General features: G+C 45.1%; 1 protein-coding gene across 1 annotated transcript in view; it reads right to left on the reverse strand.

Moving 5' to 3' along the window:
* LOC147705870 (arf-GAP with SH3 domain, ANK repeat and PH domain-containing protein 1-like) overlaps positions 1-26,416 on the reverse strand; it is a 1,082,966-nt gene that overhangs the window by 340,662 nt on the left and 715,888 nt on the right. Inside the window, exons 15-16 of the mRNA XM_086932322.1 lie at positions 19,259-19,422; positions 1,125-1,258 (exon numbers count right to left, since the gene is read on the reverse strand). Coding sequence (XP_086788448.1) covers positions 1,125-1,258; positions 19,259-19,422 — 298 coding nt within the window. The remainder of the gene's footprint in view (positions 1-1,124; positions 1,259-19,258; positions 19,423-26,416) is intronic.

A 26,416-nucleotide genomic window follows, 5' to 3' on the forward strand; every position in this document is an offset into this window, starting at 1 on the left:
TGAGGGTTTTGTTGTGGGCCAACTTAAATTGTAAATAAAAGAGCCCATTCACAGTCTGCATATTCTTGTTCGTAACAAAGCAGAAAACCTGCGGGCACTGCTCAATATGCCTTGGTGTCAGTAATTTACATTAGGAAAAAGGTCAGCATATTTCACTGATATGACCAGCATGGTTCTGGGTTCAAACTCAATAATAACTGCCTCCTTCTAACTGCTTGCAGCAACCCTGCTGTTCAGAAAAATATTATAAAGGTTCAACCTTCTATGTTCAGTCCTTTACTAAACCTAGGGTGTAGGTGGTACAGGAGTAAACAATTCATGTCACAAATGTATGTATGTATGTTGCAAAACTGTCTCAAGACCCTATTATATAGAGCTATATGTGTGTGTAATGCACCTGTTTTCGCTCTCGTTGTAAACAGAAGTTTGGAGTGGTAATTGCCATAGATTTATACTGCTGAACGCATCACTCGCTTGCATGTCCAGTGGTTGGCGCACATTGTGTTGCTTGCAGCGCACAGGGAGCTTGCACTGCCGCACACAGAGGAAAGAAATTAGAGGGAACATTGATCGGGAGTACCAACCAATATGGAGGCAGGAAAAAAGAGTAACACAGGAGTGAACCAATGGCAAACGGCAGAAGGGATTAAACTCTGTAGAGTGATTACAGCAGGTCTTCCAGACAGCGCATGCATGCTACCGAGGCTTGCCCTAAAAAAGCAGATACAGTTTTGCAGGGACTTGCACTCAAGATGATTACCGGTTTCAGTTCTTCAGTGGTAGAATGCACACCAGTAAGAAAAGTTGGGTTTCAGACAAGGTAGGCTGTCTTAGGACACAGTCCAGCAACCTCTAGGAATCAGATTTCCTGTCCTGCAACGTTCCATACATGCGTACTGGTGACTAGTACAAATCAATCAATTTGGTAAAGCAAAAGAAATGTAAAAAAATATGCGGATATTGGAAAAGTAAACCAAAAAGGTAAGAAAAGCAAAAACTACAAAAAAAGTTTTCTATATGGAAATACTCCTGCAATTCAAAGAACTGTAAAAAAAGATAAAGACATATAAAAAGTGAATGGTGGAAGAGAAAAAGCAACAAGCCCAAATACAAATGCAACCTACCAAAAGTTCTGAAGTTCCCAGCTTGTCAAGAGATAAGGACTGTATTCTGGAGTGATGCACACCCAGGTCTCGATGCACTCCAGAGCACTCGATGCATGTCAGGATTCCCAAATTAATAGACAGCCATGTTGGGTCTGTTGAGGAAAACAACGTTATTTTATTTTATTTGAATCACCACCTTAGATCAAATGACAAGACTTGAAATTGTTCGACGATTACAGGGAACTCACCAAGGGCAGTGCAATCTGAACATGCATCAGGAAAAAATAAAAAGCTTTTTTTCATCATGAAACCAGGCACTTTTAGCAGTTGGCACTTAGCTTCAAATTGTCTAACGCACACCAGGTATTTAAAAAAACACACATGGTCTACAAGAAAGAAAAATGCATGGTTAAAATTCCTTTGCAGCAGAAAATGGCCCGCAAGTTCTAGGCGTTGCCCAGCTTGACCGGAAGTGTAGAATACTGGCAAAGGCAACTACACTTTGGACCTAATCAATAACGTTTTTTGCAGGTCATCAAAATTAGTTTGGGTCGAACCAGGCAATTTAAGAATATCGCAGGTTTCCATAAAAACAGGGACACTCTTTATTTACTCCAAATTGTAATATTAAAACTTCAATCTCTAGCATACAGCAAAGTCAGGCTGGCGAATGAAAATTACATGAACATTGTCTTATCTACGTCGTACTGGAGCATACAACTTAACTAAAACCTGGGCGTTCTAGGTTTTTTTCACCCCAGGCAACTGGAGTCCGTTCCACAGATGTATGTATCTTAAAAATGTAAACAATGGTAAATAAGGACCCCCTGAATATGGATCAATTTCCTGGGTCAGGGCAAGCAATATAATGACAAGTAACAACCCCAGGCAAACCAAAATTCCAAAGTGCAATGAAAACCAGCAAATTAAAAATGAAACTTTCCTAAAAAACGATTTTTATAAAAAAATCAGAGTATTTAATAATTTTCTTAATACAAATTTGTATTAAGAAAATTATTAAATACTCTGATGATTTTTTTATAAAAATCGTTTTTTATTAAAGTGTCATTTTTAATTTGCTGGTTTTGATTGCACTTTGGAATTTTGGTTTGCCTGGGGTTGTTACTTGTCATTATATTATCTTAAAAATGTAAAAACATGAATACCAATGTAGTTCTTTACCCGAAGGCTGTCTGCAGAGTCTAAGTGTACAACATGGCTTCCAGTAACTTAAGGGGCTGTAAGTCCAACCAGAGATGTTTCTTTTAAAGGGTGCACCCATGCTTCGTTGTTGCTTCCTTGACGTATAGAGACAGTGACTACTTCTGCAACCCCAAAGCCCGCCTCCCCAAAATCGAAACTGGGCCATAGGGCAACACACCTGGAGATGAACCTGGCTTCTAGTGCAAAATCATACTGATAAGCGATGGAGTAGGGGTCTTGGGTGTATGATGGTACGCCTCTCAAATACAATTCCCCTCAGTCCAGTGCAGGCTGGAACACATTTCCAACATTGTCTAAGGAACACTCAGGTGCTCAGGCCAGACAGGAATATATTGCACCTGATAAAATACAATGCTCTCTCCAATTTCTGGACTAATTAGAGTCACCACAGTCCCTCCGAAAAAAGCAAAAAACTTAGTATGCATCTTTGATCATTCCCTTCCCTTCATCAACCATATTGACAATGTCAAACACTAAATTTTGTAATTTTACAATGCCATTCAAAGTGCCAAGATTAATTCAACAAAAAGATACAATAATATCCCATTTGGTCGTCTGCTCTAGTTTGCAGTCAGCACCCTTCCTTATGGAGACTGGCCTTCCAGAACGAGGAGCTGTTAGCATAGAGCTTCTGTGGGCCTAAGGTCGCCAGATATCAACATTGTAAGGGACCGACACCCGACTCCACATAATCCAAAAGTCCGGGACAGTGCCACGTTGCTTTGCAATTTGTTCATACTCTGTTTTGTTGTTTGCAGGAGAAGTGGACTGTATTGACCCATTTTTCAGAGTGGAGATTGCGATTAGTTAGTGATCGTAATCAGAATATACTTGCAAACACTATCCAATATCCGCAAACATGTGATGTGACTATTCTTTCCCCACTCCATTCTGTTTCATTACCCTATACCGTGCCTTGTGTACTTTTCACTGTTAGGTTCCCATTCGTATTGGATTAAAAAAAATATATAATAAGAAGTATTATTACAAAGTTTTGTGTAATGAAAATTGACATCTACATCACAATTGTGATAACTGTGTTGTACTATACTGTTACTCACCCTACACCACCTCTTTAGAGAGATACCCTGACTGCTCATCTACTTACCCCCAGGTCCCTCCAGTCCTCATCCCATTCCTCACTTATAGAGATGACCATATCCCTGACAGAAAAAACAAGCATTAGCATAGACAATAGGTCTCGCCTTTAGGACCTTATAAGCATTTAATTATGCAGCACAATATCCTTGGTGCAACATCAACTGTTGCATGGCTAAACACTTATAATGTTCCAAAGGCAAGATCTATTGGCTATGCCAATGCTTGTTAGGTTTGCCCTGAGGTGCCTGAGGGTGGAAGCATTACAATTTGTAAAAATGCGAGTTTCTTCTCCTAATAATCAAGCCAAAAATTGCTGTATCATTCCATCCTGTGTTGTGAACCGAATTCATTAAGGACCCGATGTACAAAAATCTTTTGAGGTCTCCAAGACTGCAATTCACTAAGGGGCAGATGTATCAAAATACCTATTTGTGATTCTCAAATAGCGATTTTTTGAGAATCGCTATTTGAGAAGTGCAAAATGGTATGTATATAAAAAAAAAAATCGCAATTTTTTTGCGATTTCTTAAAATTCTTGAACTGCGATTAGCAAATTGCTAATCGCAATTATGGAATAATTTCCTATTCATTTCTATGGGCCAGGAGGCCCATAGGAAAGAATGTGAAGTTATTCTCAATTTGCGATTCGCAATTTGAGAATCGCAAATTGAGAATAATTTCAAGGGTGCAAGGGTGTCATAAGGACACCCTGATGCACCCCTGAAATTTACATGTGTGCGCATATGGCACACATAAATGCCCTAAGGGCAGGTATGTGCACCATATGGCACCTTCACAAATGCGAAAAAGTGCATTTGTGAAACAAATCGCTAATTACCACCAACTTGAAGTTGGTGGTAATTTGCGATTTCTTAAGGAGAAATCGCAATAATTGAATGATTGATGCATAGCATTTAAGGAATCGCAATTTGCGATTCCTTAAATGCTTACGCAAAATTAAGGAATCGCAAATTTTGCGATTCCTTCATTTTGCTATGCAATTTCCTTGATACATACCGTTTAGCGAATTTTTAGACGCAAATGCTGCTTTTTTGCGAATCGCAGCGTTTGCGACAAAAAATTGCTTTGATACAACTGCCCCAAAATCACTTGCTTTGCTTTGCAACTCGCAAAATGGCCTTGCAGACACATTCTGACTTGCAACTAGAGACCGGCATGTATGACTCCAATTTGTAATACAGATTCTCAAATAGCGATTTTTTGAGAATCGCTATTTGAGAAGTGCAAAATGGTATGTATATAAAAAAAAAAAATCGCCATTTTTTTCCGATTTCTTAAAATTCTTTAATTGTGATTAGCAAATTGCTAATCGCAATTATGGAATAAAAGGCCCATAGGAATGAATGTGAAGTTATTCTCAATTTGCGATTCGCAATTTGAGAATCGCAAATTGAGAATAATTTCAAGGGTGCAAGGGGGTCATAAGGACACCCTGATGCACCCCTGAAATTTACATGAGTGCGCATATGGCGCACATACATGCCCTAAGGGCATGCATGTGCACCATATGGCACCTTCACAAATGCCAAAAAGTGCATTTGGGAAAGAAATCGCAAATTACCACCAACTTGAAGTTGGTGGTAATTTGCGATTTCTTAAGGAGAAATCGCAATAATTGAATGATTGATGCATAGCATTTAAGGAATCGCAATTTGCGATTCCTTAAATGCTTACGCAAAATTAAGGAATCGCAAATTTTGCGATTCCTTAATTTTGCTATGCAATTTCCTTCATACATACCATTTAGCAAATTTTTAGACGCAAACGCTGCTTTTTTGCGAATCGCAGAGTTTGCAACTGAAAATTGCTTTGATACAACTGCCCCAAAATCACTTGCTTTGCTTTGCAACTCGCAAAATGGCCTTGCAGACACATTCTGACTTGCAACTAGAAACCGGCATGTAAGGGGCGTTTGACTCCAATTTGTAACACAGATCTAAATGTGACAAAGGTTTGAAAACACAATTGTGGTTGGAAAACATTGATCAGTTACTCACACCAGTCTTGGGTAGTAAATTATTCGAAAAGGAGAAGCTCTACTGGCAAGACAGCTTCCCCTTTGAGAACTGTGGGGCGATCTTGGGAGGGCCCCTCGATTTCCTTCCATAAGTCAACTAAAAAAATCTCCCTTTAAGGTGTATGAGCTGCTTTTAAAAAAATGTGTCATTCACGGAGTGCAGGTATTGAGGTCTGCTGTCCCTCAAAGACCCCCATATCCACGTGTTAGCAGTCAGCCCTAGTGGGCCTCAACATGCCTATTTCTACCTCGTTAGAATAAATGGGGCAGGTAATTTGTGACATTCTGTGGTTATACTTTTTTGCAATGCCAACGATTAGTCCATCAAGGGCTTCGCCAGTTGGTGTCCAGTAAGCACAATCTGGTTTGTTAACTAGGTTTTGCACATTTGGCCCTAATTCCTAATCAGATAGATCAAATGTTAGGAGTTAAAGTCACATTTTAACAACCAGACTATTATTTAAAAAAGCATAAATGTCTGCAAACTGATTAATGTAGTGTTACTAAAAAATAAGAGAGAGCTATTGACCACAAATGGTGTTATAACAAATGCTGATTGTAACCGAACTGGATGGGGGAACTCGCATGTTATTATGAGACTGCCCCTTCTGATGAATGCCAATGACCTCTGAACCTTCTGAGAAGAGAGCCCTGGCTGGGAGATAAATCATAGGCTGTTGTCTATGGGGAAGGCAGGCCTGTGTGGATGGGGCCGTGATGACCTTCGTGTTCCTGGGCGAGGAGGGGGGGGGGACTCCATGAGAGTCCGATGGGGGAAGGGAGGGGTGTCTGGTTTGTCTATCTGAGTGTCTGTTAGCACAGGGTGAGCACAGCAGACAGATCTGAGGCTAGCACAGACGCTTGTGGGACGCCCTCTATGCAAAGCACGGAGACTGCGAGAAGCACCGTGTGAATTCAGATCAGACCTCTCCACTGTAGGTCGATGAGTGACACACCACCTGGGCCATATTTTAAGGGTGTCCATAAAAGATAAATAGGGACTGTAAATGGAACTCGTTCACATACATGGTCCGTGACTGGCTACCCGCCCCTCCCAGCTTCCCACACCACACCTTGAAGGATTCACATAAGCAAGTTGTCTTTGGAAGGCGGGGGGTCAGGGACCCCCCCGGCCGTATTTATTATACAAAACAATAAAAGTATGAATATCAACATGACATCAATATGTTAGAATAACAAAATTCCAGACATTAGATTTACAGTATTGAAGACAAGTATCCAAGGCTAACCTTAACAAAAGTCTAATACAGCGTGTTTCCTAAAAAAATTAGAAGCCCCGAGCATGGGGCTACAAGGTATGCGGGGAGCGAGCCAGGGGCAAAGAGGGCGCCCAGCTCGCTCCCCGGGCCTCTTATGTGGCTCTCGCCAGGGGGTCGCCGGCCCAGCCGGCCTGCCCCCCCCCCCCGTCGACCCGCCCCCATGCCCCGGAAGCTGTCCAGCCGCTTCCGGGTCACGGGGGAGACATCAATTTATCGGTGGTGGGGCGCGCCGCGCGTGTCATCGCCACGCGACACGCCCCACCATCGAGAGGCCGGAGGAGGGGGGGGGCGCCGCACCGCCGAGCGGCCCCCCCCTTTCATTAAAATGCCAGAATGGATTCGGCCCTCTTGTTCCGAGGTTGGTCAGCCATGGTAAAAGCCAGTGTTACACCTTCTATAAACATGGGTTCAAGCCTTATGTCACTGTCATTGTACTTCCTGAAGCCCTGTATGATGCTCTTGGTAAAATAAGACGTGCATGCGTGATATATGGCCAGCCCCACAACAATAAGATTCCTTAGGGGGGCACCGAAATGCCAAGAAAGTGTATCTGATTGCAACAAATGGCATTAATAAAGGCAGTGATGCTAAGAAAAAGCAAGTGGCGAAGAGCCAAATTGTTATGCTACATGGGGGGCTTAAAAAACTTGTGCCTGAGCTTGTTGGATGCTTTAAAGAAATAAAAGAACAGACCTGTACCATACTTCTTATTTTGCATTTTTTACAGCGAGAAGCTAGCCCCAGTGGGCACCAAAGCACTCAGCAGAAGATGCACGAGGAAAACACCACACACAACAATATAGACTATTAGGCCAGGCCTCTACTATAGATGGCCAGAAAGGGGGTCCACCAAGAGTAGTGGAGGTTCCACTGACAGGTATGGCTCCATCATCTTTCACTGAGACATGCACAGGAGTGAAGACAGAAGACAGGAAGGGGGAAGCAGTGCTGGATGTCAGATAGAAACTGGCAATAAATCAAGGAGGACAAGGAAGGCAGGTAAAGACCCCTTCTTAGGGGATCTGGGAGACAAAGATGCCAGCATTGGAACATACTACTGAAGGCCCACATCACGTCGCAACGAATGCGGTGTAGTAATTTTGCACCTGTAATTACTGATACCACAGTTATCAATAATTCTGGGATTTTTATATTTATCTTGGGATTACAAGTAACTACTGCGTGCCTTGCAGTCCCAATGTGGGCAGAATCTTCTGTTGTCAAATCAGATTTAGAGGTCAATTGAATTTGTCATTAGGCCAATTGTGAGAGATACAATTGAATCACAGATCATCAAAGAGATGAGGAGGGTCAGTGGCAGGGTTTACCAGCTTGGAAATCAAAGCAATAATGGTGTGCAAGCTGCGAAATGTTGTGATTTTACCTGCACACGTTTTGTCATTTTACATCACCAAAATTGTGTGAGAAAACTGTTCTATATGATATTACTGCATAAGTTGTAAGCTCCGTTCAACTGCATACTCATTTTCGCGGCCCTGTCAGGATTACCAAAGCCCCCCGGACTTGAGGGACTCAAAGTCCCAGGTCTTCATGGATTGTGCATGGTCGAGAGAAATTAAGCGAACCATTTGAAATTCTTCCACCGCTTACCAGCTGCGGCTGCATGATGTGCAAAAGAGTCCATGGCCCACGGTCTGAAGGGTAGCTGAAAGGTTTAGAATAATAATCAGACAAGGAATACCTTTGTCAAGAATGTACTATCATGGCGGCCTGGATCAGACAGGACCTCACGATACGGGGAATAAGGTGGGCAATCGGCTGGGAGGACAGAATCTCGTTCCATGCAGATGACCTCTTGCTATACCTCACTTCCCCAGCGCGGTCTATTAGTTGTCTGCTAGACATATGTGCGGCGTATGGCCAAGCATCCGGCTATACAATAAATTGGGATAAATCGCTATTATATGTCCTGCGGGGCTCGCCGCCGCGATTGCCGAGGGGGCGTGCCTTACAAGTAGTCACGGACGGCTTTAAATATTTAGGAATCTTTGTCACGCATGATCGGATGCAATTCATTGACAGAAATGTGATCCAACCGCTGATGCGACTTAGAAAGGATGTTAAACACTGGCGATCATTGCCTCTAACACTTCTTGATCGTGCTGCGCTTTTTAAGATGGTGGCGCTACCGCGATTCTTATATGCGTTGCAAAACACCCCGTACCCGGTCCCATCAAAGTACCTCGGTGCGATAGAGGCGGAGATGACTACTCTGCTCTGGGACGGGAAGGCGCCCCGCATCGCTCTGAAGAAACTAAGCAGGAGTTGGTATGATGGTGGGATTGCTCTGCCGGATATCAGAGCATATTATTGTACCTCCCAGCTTGTACCGATCAACCAGTGGTTGCATGTCCCCCAGGAAGAGCCAGCGTTCAGACTTGACAGGCATCTTCTTGAACCTGCAGGGATCATGAATGCCCTATATAACAAAAAACGAAAGCACTCGTCACCGGACCAACACTACACACAATACGCATCTGTTTTGTAGTTCAGTGCGCATTGGGATGGGAGGGGTGATCACCCTAGCAATGTTGTTTTGGGACACGCAGAAGCTTGGAAGGCTGGGTAACTCCAAGGGGTTCAGAAAGTGGAACACCATAGGGATATCGACGGTAGGGGACTTTGTGTCAAAAGGGAGAAGTGGTTCCATTCGGACACCTGCAGACTACCTATGGCTTAGCTGAAACTGAACGATATTGTGATATGCAGATTAGACATGCCTTGCAATCAGTCATTCCACCAGGCGGACCCAAGAGGAGTCCTCGCCATTAGAGGATAGGCTTTTGACAGATCATCTGCAAAAAAAGGCGATCTCACTGACATATAAAAAAATATTTAATAATTGACCTGACCCCACGGGGACTGTCAAGGCTGCATGGGAAAAAGAGGTGGCAATTCCGTCAAGGCTACGACTTATACAACTTAAATTCTCCACCGCATATACTATACGAGGATGCTCCTGCATAAAATTCGGAGGACAGAGACGCTGCAATGTTTGAGAGGGTGCGGGGAGGTTGGGACCTTTTTTCATACCATCTGGGCCTGCCCCACAATAGAAAGATACTGGATGGCAGTGATGAGGACGCTCTCCCAGGTCACGGGAATCACGGTATTACCAGAGCCGAGGTACTGCTTGCTCAATAAATGGGAACCAACGGACTTAAATACGACGGCTCAGGGATGGGTGACCCTTGGGGTTACAGTAGCAAAGGGGAACATCGCGCAGCGATGGGGGTCTGGGGCTAGCCCTACCCTGGCCCAGTGGTGTACGGACATGGACCTGGAGATGGTGGCGGAAAAGTCTGTCTTTATTTATCGGTTTTTGCATATAAAGTTACATTTCCCATCAAAAGGCACTCTATACCCAACGGTGTATATCTCAGTGATCACTTCGATACAAATATCTAATTCTTATGTGAAGAAAAGAATACATAAAATGTATACCTATATAATGCGCTCCGCACGTAAACGTTACATGCCTGTTTGTTGCACTTTATAAGCAAAGATGTCTATCCCAACGGTGTGCTTTACAAAGATGTATACTTGTGTGGTGCACTGTGAAAACAAAACTGCAAGCCAGCATAATACACTCTATACTCAAATGTTGATATCCGTATAATGCAGTCCATAATTAAGGGTGTATATATGTGATATGCCTCTAAACATAAGGTGGTTTTCCTGTGCCATGCACTTTAGAAACAATAGTGTAAAAATGCGTGATGTATTATATACATAAAGGTGTGATTTTACTTTTTAGGCGGTTTATACGAGGGATAAGAAAATCTATTAAACACGTGTGAAACTGTTTATCAATGAAGGGGATACCTGTGTGAGGCGGTCTTTAAAAAAAGCCTCTTGCGCCAGTGGCAAGTCTCTGCAAAAGGTGAAAAGAGTGTGATGTACTCCGCAGATGGAGAACATCTGTGACATGCCTCGGAATGGCCTCAGACCTACCTGTCGCTCTGCATATTGACAGCATATACCCGTGTGCACACTCTGGAAAGGCGTACACCTATGTGGTGAACTTTATAAACACAGGTATAAGGATGGGAGATACATTCTAGAAATAAAGCATATGGGTACCCATGAGAGACTATGTACAAAAAACTATACATCTATGCCATGCACTCTAAAAACAAAAGTGTATGATTGCATGATACTCTTTGTACATATATGTATACTGTGTGGTTGATTCCCTTTATAATGAAAATGTATACCTGCGTGATGCTTTCTATAGACCAAGGTGTAACCCGAGGGATGCACTTCTTGAACAGATGTGTGCACGTGAATCAGAATTCCACAAAGACATGTGTGATGCACTTAAAAACAAAATGTTCACCTGGGCCATGACTTCTTTAAATTAAATTCAAGCTTTATGTAAACAAAGTTGCAAAAGATGTACTCCACAATATGTATTGCTTGTTTCCCTGTACTTTAAGGTATATTCCTTCGAGATGTCCCCTTTAGGTAAAAATCCTCACATTAATAACAGTGTTTTCTCGGGATGATCACTGAATAAGAAATCAGGCCTGTGATGGCCATATAAATAAAGGCTCAGTCCCATGTAACGCCATATATAAAGGAAGCCTCTCACACCTGTTTCATTCCCTGCAAAAACAAAGTCTCACATCCATGCGATGCCTTATTTAAATAAGGATTCCCACAAGCGGGGTAGGTGTTCTCCAATGAGGATTCTCACAAATGGGTGAGGTGTTCTCTAATAAGGATTCTCACAAGTGGGAGACGTGTTCTCTTAGCTGTCAGCTGTGTCCTTGTCATAGCGGTCACCAGTGGCAAGTTCAAGGTTGCAGGCTCCAGCATTCTCCAAAACATTTATTTATTTATTTATTTTATAAGCTTGTATGGCGCAACAGCTACCCAAAAAGGGTTTCCTGGCGCATGATAACACAGCATCATAGATGGACGAGTATAGCTGGCACATTCAGGTTACTGATCGAACAACCAGGTTTTTATCGCTTTACGGAACTTGGAGAGACTTCCCTCCTTTCGTATGTGAAATGGAAGGGATGATGGAAAGCACCAAATAAAGTGCTGCTGGCTAAAGTGCCAGTAATGGTGACCCTTACAAACACGGAGCATTAGATGTATGTATTGCTGCATTGATCCAGTACTTCCCGTGAGGCAGAAGGGTGGCCAAGTCCTTTTCTTAAAAATGTATATCACACCTGTGAGCCACTCTGAGAGACAATTGTTTGTCAAATGTGTCAGGTAGGCCCAGTCATAATTAGGGGTGTGTAATGTTGTAAACCTTGAAAGCTCCCAGCCAACAATTTTTCATTGGCGCCATCTTTGCTACGTGTGACGTTGGCAACATTTTATTACAAATGTGCCTAACCCTGCATTGGGAACGTTCTAGGTGGCGCAGGGCAGTGCATACTGTCACAGGCCGACCATGTCCTTTCAAGCTGCATCTTTCTCCTTCCCCAGTGCTGGAAGGCTGGGGGTGGGTCTTACGACAGCACGGAAGAGGCAGGATGAGTATTGGGCATTGTGTTTTCCCAATGTCACTCGGGGCGAGAAGCTCTGTGTGACACGAGGTAGATTGATTCGCTGCAGCGGACTATCTCACAAGACTTCTGGCTGCGGGATACGCATAAATGAATGTTCTTGATTTATTTCAGCTTTTTTTTAGCGCTGACATAATTCAGAGGGCATCAGAGTGTATTACAGAGAATAAAAGTGAGATAAGTGCAATTTGTTTGTTCGGATTCAGTTACCTCTCAGTATTTCGCTTGATTGACAGTTAAGCTGTATCAAAAAAGACATATGACGTCAAATGTTGCTATTACAGCTAAGAGATAGCCTGAAGAGGGAACATAGTGGGCGAAGATTCGGAAAGAGAAAGGGTGGATGGAGATGAGCAGAGGAGAAACAACAGAGAAAGAGAAGGAACGAGTTCTGTGGGAAAGGGACACTATAGCCTTGTGAAAGGCAAGGGTATCCGAGAGGGAGAATGCGAGAGCGCCATGACACGAGCTTCAGGATGTTAGGGGAAACAAACTAGCGCAAGGGCACGCCTCGCGCGGCGGGAGGGGGCCTGCTCGATTCCTGTGCGGGAGCGTGCAGCAAGGTGCGATGATTGCGACCATATGGCGTCACCATATGTTGCCACGCGCTCCCGCAAGGGAATTGCCAGATGTGCACGCGTTGCCATTGCAAGCAATGCAACGCGTGCACGTTTTTGCCCCCAAAGCTGTGCCGATGGCTCGAGGACTCTCTCCTATGCAGCGCATGCGCACTGCGTAGGCGTGACCTAAAGAACAGAGGAATGCTGGGACCCCTAACTCCACCCATTCCCACTGGGAGTACTTAACCAGTACTTACCAAGCATTCCACCTGTTCTTTTTTCTGTCTGCTGAAAGAATGGGCCTAGGGTGCAGGTGCTGCTCCTGCTGCAGTCTTCTGCGGTGTCCCTTTGGGCTACTGGGCTGTCCTCAACAAGCTGTGTAGTGCCTCCTAGTCTGCTGGGCTTGCCGCGAGGCACAGATGTTGCCGGCCGGAACTTTGCGGCTAGTGGTGTGTGTGAGAAGTTAGCCTGGCATATGATATCCACTATTCTAGTGGGCACCTTGCACCAGTCTAATCGACCCTTATTGCTGGTGGTTGTAAAGTCAACCTTATAGACAAGCTAGCCTTGTGGTAGCATGGACCAGCAGTCACAGGCTAAAACTTCAGAGAGCATGTGAAGCAAGCTGTTTTACCAATTATAATCCCTTGAATACCAAATGAAAGGACACCACACAAGGTATATATCAAATACATATGTATTTATTTCTAACACAACCCCTCTGCACTCTTTATGAGGTCAGAGGTAAAAGTACATCACAAGTTACTCAATTAGCATACAATAAGTTGCACAAATACAGTTCGCCCTAGGGGCCTCACAAACCATATACTTAGATAGTGGTATAACAACCACGTCTGAAACAGTGAGTAGGCATAGGGCATCGCTGGGGCTACACTAAACAACCAAAGGTTAGGAAGTAGGAGGCCCACGGGAGACGCGTGCAGTGTCTAAACACAGTCGCGAGTTACCATTGACTTATAATGGGAAACGAAGAAGTTACAAAGTTACTGTTTAAGGGCACTTCCGGATGGACTACGACAAAACCCCTTTAGACTAGGACACTTCGAGATTCAAGACCCACGGGAGCACCTGAGTACTCGTGTTACCTCACCCAGGGAAGCCGGGTGCATAAGTGCCTTTTGGTGTCGGGTTTCGTCAATGTTTTCGATGGAGATCTGCAAAGAAGTGCTGCAGGTGACCAGAGGAAAAGTGTCCGGGTGGATCGAAGATCTGAAGAACCTGAAAGCAAAGGGGACAGAATCTGGGTCACGAGCCAGTGACCAGGAAGGTATCAGGAAGGAACCAGGCGATGTCGCGATGATCTCAGGTGAAGAGGTGAAGCTTGTCTCTGCAGTCACGAGGACCAGGAGGTGTCGATGACAACCAAGAGCTGGATTCGAGTTGTCCCACAAAGGATCTAGTTGACTGCGGTGTCGGTATCTGGACTGGACCCAACAAGCCTTGACAAACGCAATCCACGCAGGAAGTGAAGATGGGCTTCAGTGCAGACCAGCAAGGTCTGATGAGCTTCTCCTTTGCAGGGAAGCTGGAGCAAGCCTGGAGCAACCAGGAAAGCAGTTTGGTTTTAAAGGAATGTCTTCAGGGGGCTCCCTAGCCAATGGGCTAGCAACCGGGAAGACACATTGAGCTGAAATGCAAGAGCAGGCCCCATGCAGCACTCATGGAGTGTGGAGGGCTGAACTTCAGTGCAAATTGTGCTCGGGTCTGGGGCGTCTCGTACCAAAATGCACAACTGCGAGTTACCTCAGGAGTCGATGCAGTTAGCAAAATGCAGGATGTCCAGGGTGTCTGGTCCCACATCTCTCGTGTCTGCCATGGGTCTCAGCTTTGCTGTGGATGTGGGTCGGAGTCAGAGAAGTCTGGAAGTCCAGTTCCTGTGTTGCTGAGCCTTCAGGTTCTGGCGAGAGCGTCGACAAAGCAGACTGGCAAGTTACTGATGGTGCCTGTTTGCACAGGGTGGTCATCCTTGACCACAAGGGAGATATCTTCCATCTTCTAGTCAGAATAGAATGTCGAAGGTCCAAGAGTTCTGTATCAAAGTTTCGTTCCAGGATAATCTAAAGTCCTGGGGACACAGCTCCTATACTTATACTAAGCTAAGGGGCTGGATTACCTGCTAAGTCCCTCCTATGGGTGGACCTGGGAAGGGGGTGGTTACACCTCTTTCCCTTTGTCCAGTTTCACGCCAGAGCGGGGCTGGAGTGCCCCAGCAACTGGTTTGAACCGGGCAATGCATGGAGCACCTTCTGTGCCCCAGGCAGTGTCTCAAAAAGCATCTGCCCGCTGCCTGCTTCCTGTTCCTGCCAGAGGCAGGACAGCAAGTCAGCAGGACAGCAGGTCAGGAGCAGAGACAATGCGGTCCTGGAAAGGTACGTTTATTTTATTTTTTAAATTAAGCCTGTGACCCCCGCACGACCCTACCCCACAAACCCAATCCCCCACCCCAAGTCACCCTGGCCACGACTGCTCCTAGAAATGTCCGGACTGAGGGTTTGCAGAAAAAGAAAGAAAAAAGGGTTGAACTTTAGGGCCCAGAGAACAACCAAGTATTAAGCTTCTTATGAAAGAAAGATTCCAACTTGAGAGTGCCAAGATCCAAAGCAAGCTGATTCCAGGCCTTTGCAGCCAATTAGGAGAAGTGGCTACCCCCTCTCTCACTCGCTTGACCCTTGGTACAACTGCTAAGGTGGCAGAAGATGACCAGAGATCTCTAGACAGACGGCAAAACTGAAATCAGTCAACAAGTTACTGGGGACTGAGCGTGGAGAGAGCCCAGTAGACCAAGACCAGAAACTTTAACAGGATCCTCTTCTTCAGTGAAAGCCAGTGAAGAGACCTTAGATGGATAGATACAGAAGCACGCCAATGCAGCTTAAAAATTAGGTGAACTGATTCTGAACTACTTGCAACCCCTACTTAAACCAGTCAAAAGAACCAAAGTATAGATTGTTAGTGTAGTCCAATCGAGATGTAATTAATGCATGGTCCACTATCTTCTGAGATGCTGTGGTAACAGATGAAGAACCTTTTTTTTTTTTGTTTAAGTGTTTTTATTGAAGGTTCATATCGCATTACAACCATTATCCTAGCAAGTGTATACATTTTTCAATATATATTAAAGCAGAAAGAAAAATACAGTAATTCATGGCTGGTGACTATACATCGGACAGTAGTAACATATCACATCAGTCGTTACTGTCATCATCTCAGGCACAGTTTCAGTGTGTACCCGTAACTATCACTCTGGGGGGAACAAATCCCCGACCATTTGTCCGTGCATCGTTATGTAGGGTACGAGCCACATGTTGGGATTGTAGTGAGCGTCCGGGGACCCTGTGCGTCATGCCTATGTATACCTGTGGGGACTCTGTCTAAGCAGTCGGTGTATGCATTCCTACGAATTACGCATCGGAATCGGAACTTCCGAATATTGAGGGGAACAACTAACTGTTGGGGGAAATGAACTGGGGGGTAATGCTGCGGATATCTCATTAATGGGAGAAAGGGGGAGCAAAAAGAGAGATGCTGAATTCGGGTGAGTGGTGCGGACAGTGGTCGGTGCGGAATGGGTGTTTATTGCCGACGGAGGTATTTGTGAATCCCGCTGGAGGGGTGGGGCTAGCATCAGGCGACTTCGCATTCTAGGGACCGGTATTCCTTTGTGGGGCCTCCCCTGTCCGCCCTTGTGGGTATCCTGGCGTGGTGTGCAACTGAGAGGTGGGTAGGGAAGGTGCTTGCGTCGTAGTATGGGTGAAGAGGTGCAGCAGCTGCGCCCATTCAAGAGAAGAACCTTCTTAAGCCCCTGACACTTAAGGTTGGAAGGAAAGTCGATGTTGAACATCCAAGGTTGTTTACCATCTGCTAATTCTTCTGTAGTGCCAGCCTGATTCCCACCAGTTGAAGAACTTTTAGATAGTGAGCATATTCTTGACCTACCCATTTGGTACCTGCAGCCTGTTTCATGAGTCACATGACCAGGTGTAGTTGGCAGTCAGCCTTTGTGTATTCCTCCCAGACAGGTACATAAGAGAGATACTGGGTGCTGGCAAGATGGGCCATCCTGGCAGGATTGGGGGGGGTGGACATGTGCACAGCCCTACTTGCACTTCAAACACACAAAATTTCACACAAACCTTTTGTACCCCAGAAATCCTGGGACTAGGTCCGGGAGGAAGGGAATCCCTACACTATCTGTAGGGGGGAAACTCTAGAGGTATCTTCCACCTCTAGGCTGGCTCCAGGGATTAAATTAGGACTCTCGGACCTACTCTGAAGTTCACTTCTGGACCTGTAGAGGACTTAAAGAACTTCCCTGCTGCTAGTAGGCTGCTATGTACTTCAGAGGAATGCCCTGCTGCATCAAGAGGACTGCCCTTCTGCCTGAAACCTGAATTGTGCCCTCAATGGACTGCTCTGCTGCTTGAGACCTGCTTTTCTGCTTTAACCCAGGACTTCCTGAGTGACTACAAGGGCTAGTTGGCTAGTCTCCTACTCAGATGCTCATGGACAGAAAGGGATCCAACCATCTTGAACTCATACCTGGACACAGTCTAATTGAATCCTGACCTAAGTGGTGTCCCTTCAGTTCTGGACCATTGGAGGTAGTGCTAAAGGTGCCCAAATACAAAACTTTGAACGTAAAATATTTTCAGACAGAGTGCCGAAAGGAGACCGGAACCTACCTGCTCACTAATTCACTCAAGATGCATTCCCGGTCGGCTTGATTTCATGGTGCTCCACAGCAACAAATCGTGTACAGTTGCTCCTCAAAGAAGGGGTATCTGGCCCCATGGAGCTCTCATTGGCTACAGTCTGCATCTTCAATCCGATGGAACTTTCAACTTCCATAAAACAGATTACATCCAAATGTAAAAATGTTCACTGAGACTTTGCCTTGCCCCGCTGAATTTTAACTTCTCAGACATTTTTCTTCAAATCTTCTTCTGTCAGAAGGTGAGCATGGTTGGGGCTCAAACCAATTTGTATATTTGGACCATGCTCTATCACGTCGGCCATAACTTTTGACTATGCCCCGGTGTTGTATGACTAGATGTTCGCAGTTGTTGCTTTGATTTTTTAGGCAAAAAAAATCACTCAAAAATGTATATATTCATACCTCTGGTTCTACTGATTGGATTTTTGTGTCAAATAATTTAATAAATTGTACTCTATTTTTCTAAATTGGCATGAAATGTTTCTTGTGCTGTGTTTTTACTTTATTGCTGCTTAAGTGCTGCACAAATACTTTACACCCTGCCTCTAAATTAAGCCTGACTGTCTTTGTGACAAGCTACTAGAGGGTTATGCACAGATTAATTTTGTGGCTTTTTGTGGTTCACCCTGATAGGATTATACTGATGCTTGAGAAGGGATCACACTCCACCTCAAGCAATAACTCCAATTCTGCACAATTGGGTAGCCGATAGGTAAGGGTTCAGCCACATGGCTTGCCCTCTGGAGTCCAAAAAAGACTCAATCCAACTCAGTGCCTGACCCTGAAACCAGAGATTACCAAGATGTTGCAAGAACATGGAGTGGGAGACCAGAAACGTCTTCCTAGGAAGTATATTTAATACCAAGATTTTGTATACTGAGCATGCACCAGTGTGTGTAAGAGAATGATGATTTTTATTGTCCAGACAATATGTCATTTTGACTACTGGAACACGGCCAAGTCGATGAAAGAGGCAGTTTTGTGTCTTTTCCAGTACTCTGGCACAACTAACAGAAGGTGCTCCATTGCTGATGGAAAAGCTGGCCCAGGATGCGCTTTTCTTTTCACATATAATGGGGCATTTGATGTTGGAACGTTGAGGCTGATTATGAGGAGGGCATTAACAGGGACTCTGCAGAGTAATGGCAGATTTACAGTCCGCCTGCAGCAATACAACCACTCTTTTGAGTGTTCCATAAATGGAGAATACGAAGGAGACTCTGCGGGCTCCGCAAAGGTCTAAAGTTAAGTCCTGGAAGAATGGCCCCTCATTATATAGTGAGGGGTCCATCACCAAGGAGGGAGGACTTAACTCGATGAAAGGCTGCCATGGAAACAAGAGCCGCCCTACAGGAAAGGGAAAACAAAATACCTAGCACTCTAGGATGTGCCTCCTTTGTTGCAAACACCTCTGACACCATAGCATACAAACCTACATTTTGTGATTTTTAAATCGTCCACCAACAAAAAAACTGTAAATTTGCAAAACCAAACTCACAATAAACCTGTTGCTTTCCATGCACAAATGAACAGCGTAACCTTTAGCTTTATGGGTTTCAAGCTTTGGCCAACTGGTTCAAACATCAACAATGTCTTTGTGGGACAAATGCATGAGCTACCAGCAAGCACTGTAAAGCAGCTGAACACTGTGCAACAATACACTACCTGGTGCCCCACAGTCGCAGCAGACACTGTTTCCTGGGAGACGTTTAATATCTTCGATGATGGCCTTCGTTAAATCCTCAATGCTGTCTTCCCCACTTGGGTGTACTTCGTGGAAGGCCATGTTGAGGGCTTCTTGCTTGCTATTGGTTAATACGGAGATCCACCTACAGAAACATATGTACCGGGTAAGTATTCTTTACATCATGGGTACTCGCAACATTTTCCAGGGGGCCAAAAAGTTTGCCTGTCATGCAATCAAGGGCCGCATTGATGGCAGGTGGTGGTGTAAGGTGGGCATAGGGGAAGCAAAGCATATACATATAAAGGCTTTACTGCTCGTTGTGAAGCAAGGAAACCTGGGATCAATGCAGGCTTCCCCACGTGACGAAATTGTGTGATCCTAGACAATTGTTTTATTTCACTTTATCTTCTTTTTCTTCATTATCACATATAAGAGGACCTCAAAATGCAGGATTTCAGGATGAGTACTGTATGAAACTTTCTCTTGAGTTTTATTTGATAAACTATAATGTTGTCCATGTATAATAGGAACCCTGGTTACTCAGATGGCAAACATAACAACTGACTTACCACTTAGGGCACAATTTGCAGTGTTGCGAGGGTGGAGGGGAAACCCGCGTGCTTCTAAATTCATCTTTGCAAACAATCACTTTAAAGGAAAAATAATTCTCAATGCACTGATATAATCTAATGTATTAAGACGAAACGCTTCTGCATCTTAATGAAATACACTTTTTGAACTTCGAAGAGACCATCAGATTTTTACAGTTGCAACATGTCATTAAAAATAAGTGTTCCTAAATTTCAGTGGTGCACAACACCTTAATTACTTCCTTTAACTTGAGTTAAGCTGTAAATAAATGTGTGCCCCTTCATTTAACATATTTCTCAACATTAGTACTGAGTACAAAGACAGCAGCCCAGTGCTGCTGATGACCAGGGGGCCGCATGTAAAGGTCAGGAGAACCCAATGCGGCATTTTGAGCATCACTGCTTTACACTTTCTTGGGTTTCTCTGTAATGAGAGTGGACTAGGCAGGGTTGCTAACGTGATTTAAGAATGGTAAACACCAAGACTGATGCAGCTTTTAAGGCGATAAAAAAATCTAAATTACACTTATGACTTCTTCCATTTACTGCCTCAATTTTTCACAGGTGTGCCTTCATCTAAGTGGATAGGGTACCTTCATTTTTAGCAGTTTTATATAGCGCAAACTCAACCTGAAGGTATTGGAGCACTTTACACAATCACCAGTTACGTTACTCAAGGACACATTCATTTTTGGTAGGCATGGGGGGATTGAGTGATTTACCCAGAATCACAGGATGTTGAGACGACGCAGAGACTCAAGCTAGTTCCCCAGCTCCAAAGTCAGCAGCTCTGGACGTTAGATGGAAAGCTGAAGTGCTGTTAATGCGGTTGGAACACAGGTTGCACAGATTCATTTTGAGCACAGTACTGCACCTTGCCAACTGTACAGGTGCCCCCACCCCTTCGAAGAGTTTGCATGGCAATGGTACCACCACACGATTCGAAAGAAGAGGTCACCACAGTGTGAGGTTGTTTAGGAGAAGATACCTGGCATGGGTTATATTGTTTCTTGACTGGCTCTGCTCAAACTTTTATGCAGAAATCACCATGCATAGGCGTCTGAAGTCAGATGTTAGAGAATGTCACATATGCACCACACCCAGTGGCCGTGTACCTCCTGCACGGGCAAAATAAAAGTACAGGCCAGGATCTTCATTGGGTCAGGTCGACTCTGATCCCAAACAGAGGGTTAGAAGAGAGAAAGATGAGCACGCTTTGGGAGATGTGATTGGAGAGTGTCCTGCAGTGCAATAGGTGACCAAGACCCTTAGGCACTACAGAAGTGGAATGTCCTGTGTCAAAAGTCCTCAACTGCACGCTGCCACCTTTCAGTGAGATGGTGGTGCTCGCATCAAGAATTCCAGACTGGAACATTGAACTATTTCTTTACAGCTTAGCAGGAAACCTACAGTGGTGTCAGAAGAGACCCTCCTCCTGCATTATACTGGCAACAACATTAGAAGCTTTTCCATAATCTCACTGATAACAGAAACAAAAACGATCAAGACGTGGCCAAAACACCATTGGTGGATCACTTTAATCTCCCTAAATAAAGCCAGATTGAGCGCTTTGTTTTGCCTTACGAACAGCACAAGGAAATCTCTCAAGCCCCTGCAGATAACCGCACATTTGCACCTTTAGATGCAGACTGGTTGGTGCAATCCAGGGTCAAGAATGTGAGGGGACGGAGAGAGTTAAGGCTATCAGAAGTATATTATTAAACATGTTGAAACAAGTGCTGTCTAATGGTCGGGTTTCTTTGGTTTGTATCGTAGGTAGAGAAACGCCTGATCCATGCCAGAGTTTTATTGTGACCACTGACTGTAAATGATTTCATATGTATTCACTATAACTACATTTTACTGAATTAGACTAAAAATCTGACATGGACTTGTGTGGTAATGTTTAGAATTATATGATGCAGTCATGATGCAGTGGAATTGCATCACACTGAATGTTCTAATGTAAACCAGTACTTGATGGGTTTGCTGAAGGTTGCTGCATTTAACTTATACTTCATTAAAGATACTTCAAGAATTTATAAGAAGTTTTCTGTGTGGATTACTACATATTTTGGCGACGAGGATGGGAGAACCGGGTACGAAGGAGTCTCCGATGTGGTTGAAGGAAAAAAATCAGGGTTGGGTTGATAGGGAAAGGATGAGGTCAAGAGTTGTTGATTGTCAGTGGCACAATAAGATGGATTTTGATAGTAGGAGGTGTGTTAAGGATTTAGGATTTATGGAAGGTAATTGGGTTGTTGTGAGAAAATTTGGTTTTGTAAGGAAGGGAGAAAGTAAGTTTTCTCAACCGCATAAAGTTGTTTCTGTTAAGGGTTCTGTGGCTGAACTGGACGATGACAGGAAATGGAGTTGTGGTAGTTTGTGTAAAGTATCTCATCTGTAATAATATGTTTTTATATGCATTGCAATTTGTGAGGAAAAAAAATATTTTCTTGTAATATGTTTTATGTTATTTATTTTATGTATATAGATTGTATATTTCCTAATGTTTTCTTATTTTTTCCTTTTAGATTAGATAGGGGGGGAAGATATGTGGTAACGTTTAGAATTATATGATGCAGTCATGATGCAGTGGAATTGTATCACACTGAATGTTCTAATGTAAATCAGTACTTGATGGGTTTGCTGAAGGTTGCTGCATTTAACTTATACTTCATTAAAGATACTTCAAGAATTTATAAGAAGTTTTCTGTGTGGATTACTACATATTTATTTTCCTGGAATGCATGGCACAACCTTGATCCAGCAGGGGTTTGGGCTTACCTTGTTGAGAACTTTAAGCAGGACTCCTCTGATATCCTGATTAGGTTACCTATGAAACATAGGTTTGATATTGGAAATACTATTAATAGATAACAGTTAGGGATTCAAAACTACCATTTTTGATGGAGTGGAGTTTAAAAAAGACATTTGAGGGTTCTTCGGAACTCACAATGCGTGAGGCAGTCAGTCTTGAGTACAGTGCAACTAGATTCTAAAGTGGGGTTCTTGAAAGACGAGGGTAGTTCATCTAAGGCTGTGTAATCAGGTCTGGATGCAAAAGCAGTTCTGGGCTTGTCAGCTGTGGGAGGGCACTTAAGGAAGAGAGCCAGCTGGTTCACTGAAGACCTCCAGGCCTCCAAGCGAACCTGCCGAAAACTCGAGAAAAACTGGATCCGTGAAAGAACACCGTAAAGCTAGACAGCCCACAAGAACGCCACCGGCAGACACCACCACCTCATCAGATCCACCAAAATGACCTCAAAGACTGCCTAGACATCAACGCACACAACAGCAAAGAGCTCTTCAACATTGTGAAGGAACTCTCCAACCCCAGCGCCAACTCCAACGACATCCCACCATCACAAGACCTGTGCGACTCACTGGCCACCTTCTTCCATCTCAAGATCGCAGAAATCCACGACAGCTTCGCCGCCGTCTCCACCCCGGCAACCGCTGAAACCATCGCCCCCACGACCACTACCCTCACCAACTGCCTGCTCGCCTGGACCAACATCACCGACGACGACACCATAAAGATCATGAACACCATCCACTCTGGATCCCCGGAAGACCCCTGTCCACACCACATCTTTAACAAAGCAAGCAGCACCATCGCACCCCATCTCCGGAAAATCATCAACATCTCCTTTGGGACAGTGACCTTCCCGGAGAGCTGGAAGCACGCAGAGATCACCCCCCCTACTCAAGAAACCCAAGGTGGACCCCAAGACCCTCAAGAACTTCCAACCCATCTCCCTGCTCCCGTTCCCGGGAAAGGTCATTGAAAAAGCCGCCAACAATCAACTGACCAGCTTCCTCAAGGTACAGGCATCCTGGACCCGTCCCAATATGGGTTCTGCAGCAACCACAGCACCAAAACTGCCCTCATCGCCACCACCGATGACATCAGGACCCTGCTCGACAACGGAGAAACCGTGGCCCTCATCCTCCTGGACCAGTCAGCTGCCTTCGACACAGTCTGCCACCACACACTACGAACACGCCTCTGCGACACTGGAATCCAAGAGAAGGCCCTGGACTGGACCTCCTCCTTCCTCTCCATCAGAACACAAAGCGTCCGCCTCCCCCTCTTCCGCTCCGAACCCACCAAGATCATCTGCGGCATACCCCAAGGCTCATCCCTCAGCCCAACGCTGTTCAACGTCTTCATGGCACCACTCGCCCACATTGCACGACACCACGACCTCAACATCATCTCCTACAACGACGACACCCAGCTGATCCTCTCCTCACCAAAGACCCCCACACCGCCAAAACCAACCTCCACAAAGTAATGAAGGCCGTCACCGACTGGATGAGAAACAGCCGCCTGAAGCTTAACTCTGATAAGACGGAGGTCCTCATCCTAGGATCCACCCCCTCGGCCTGGGACGACTCCTGGTGGCAGACTGCACTAGGAGCACCCCCCACACCCACCGACCACGCACACAACCTAGGGGTCATCCTCAACTCCACCCTCTCCATGAAGAAGCAGGTCAACCCCGTCTCCTCCTCCTGCTTCAACACCCTCTCCATGCTTCGCAGGATCTTCAAGTGGATCCCCACCGAAACAAGGATGATCACCCAGGCCCTCGCCATTAGCAGACTGGACTACGGAAACGCACTCTATGCAGGAGCCCTGGCCAAACTCCTGAAACGACTCCCACGCATCCAGAACGCATTCGCACGCCTGATCCTCGACATCCCTCACCGCAGCCACATCACACCCCACCTGAGAGACCTGCACTGGCTCCCAATCAACAAGAGGATAACCTTCAAACTCCTCACCTATGCACACAAGGCTCTCCACAACACCGGTCCAGCGTACCTCAACAGCCGGCTCAGCCTTTACACCCACATCCGCCAGCTCCTCTCCGCAGACCGCGCCCTAGCCACCGTACCCCACATCCGAAGAATAACCACCAGAGGCAGATCATTCTCCCACCTTGCCGCCAAGACATGGAACACTCTCCCCATCCGCCTGCGGCAGACCGAAGACCTTCTAACCTTCAGGAGACTCCTCAAGACCTGGCTCTTCAAACAGTAGCAGCTTCCCCCCACCCCAGCACCTTGAGAACCTCACGGGTATGTAGTGCGCTTTATAAATGCCATGATTGATTTATTGATTGAAGGAATAGAGAGGATTGGCTTGAAAAAAATTATGGGGTGCTAGACAGATTAGAAGATCAGGGTGAGGAGTATCCCAGGCCACTATTGTATACTGATCCCCAAAGAGCCTATGATTAGAGAATGAGGAGAGAGTAGCACGAGGGAGACTGGAAACAGTACATGGGTACATTTGAGCACTTCCAAGAGTCGGAATGGAGTGAATCCGGATGCTGATGGAGAAGCTGTTTTAACAGTCTCACTTGCTCATAACTAGAATATGGGTCAGAGTCCTAGCCAGGGGAAATGTTATGTTATGTTAATATAACTTTTAAAGCGCATGAATACCCGGAGGTGTGTTGGCCCTGAACCTGACCGTAAGCCCTGTGGGAAAGCGAGGGGAAATAAATAAATTTTAAAATAACCAGGTTTTCAGGCCTTTTCTAAAAGAGGCACGAGAGTTGGCAGCTCTCATGTCCACAAGGAGCATATTCCATAGTTTAGCCGTGCCGTGGCCTATGTTTCGACCTCCCCAGCTCGAGTTTTGAATCCTTGGCACCAACATCAACCTGGCATTGGTGGACCTTAGCTGTCTGCCAGGGTGGTACCATGAGATGTGGGAGCTGAACTTGGCAATGGTGAGTTGGTGTGACTGGAGAGCTGAAGAGGTGACGAAGGAAGGTGGCGATGGGACGCAGTTGAAGCGGCACCCAAGGATCCAGGTTGTTGGGCTGGAAGGAAGGAACTGGCTTGGACATAGTTATGGGGAACGTCCAGGAAGATGTGAAGAGATATTAGAACATTGGAATGTTGGGAGCTCCATTGAAAACAATGGAGTGCTCTGGGCTCATAATGGCTGGTATAAGCCTGGAGCTCCAACATTCCAATGTTTCTTTGTTCACAGCTCTGGCTGTGAACAGAGGCTTCAGGGAGCCTGAGGGGATTCCAATCCCCTCACGCTTCCAAAAGGCTTTGTTTTTTTTGTTAGAACATTCTGTCCTCTAGTGGCAGAATGTTCTAATAGCCTTATAGCCCTTCGTAGATGGGCTATACCGCTATTAAAGTCCCTCTCCCTTGTTAAAGGCCCTCGCCTTCGGCTCGGGGCCTTTAACGCTGGAGAGGGCCTTTAATAGCTGGTATTGCCCTCTACGGCGGGCTATAAGGCTATAATACATGGTTACAAAGGGCTTTGGATAGGTTAAAGACATAGGGGGAGCAATCCCGGTAGAATGTAGCCTGCATCCCCCCGCAGTAGGTTATGAGGCTAGTAATAGATGTATGACAAGTCTATTGAAGACTAGCCTCTTGACAGCTTTGTAGAAGGCAGCCCCTGCGTTAGAGAAATAACAATAGCGTAAAATGAACTGTTAACAACTAAACTGTCTTAGATTCACGTTTGTTTCCAACCTAAAAAGGGAATGATGAGCTTTATTT

Source organism: Lissotriton vulgaris, chromosome 7 (genome assembly GCF_964263255.1).
Source record: "Lissotriton vulgaris chromosome 7, aLisVul1.2, whole genome shotgun sequence".
In the NCBI taxonomy this organism is placed as follows: domain Eukaryota; kingdom Metazoa; phylum Chordata; class Amphibia; order Caudata; family Salamandridae; genus Lissotriton; species Lissotriton vulgaris.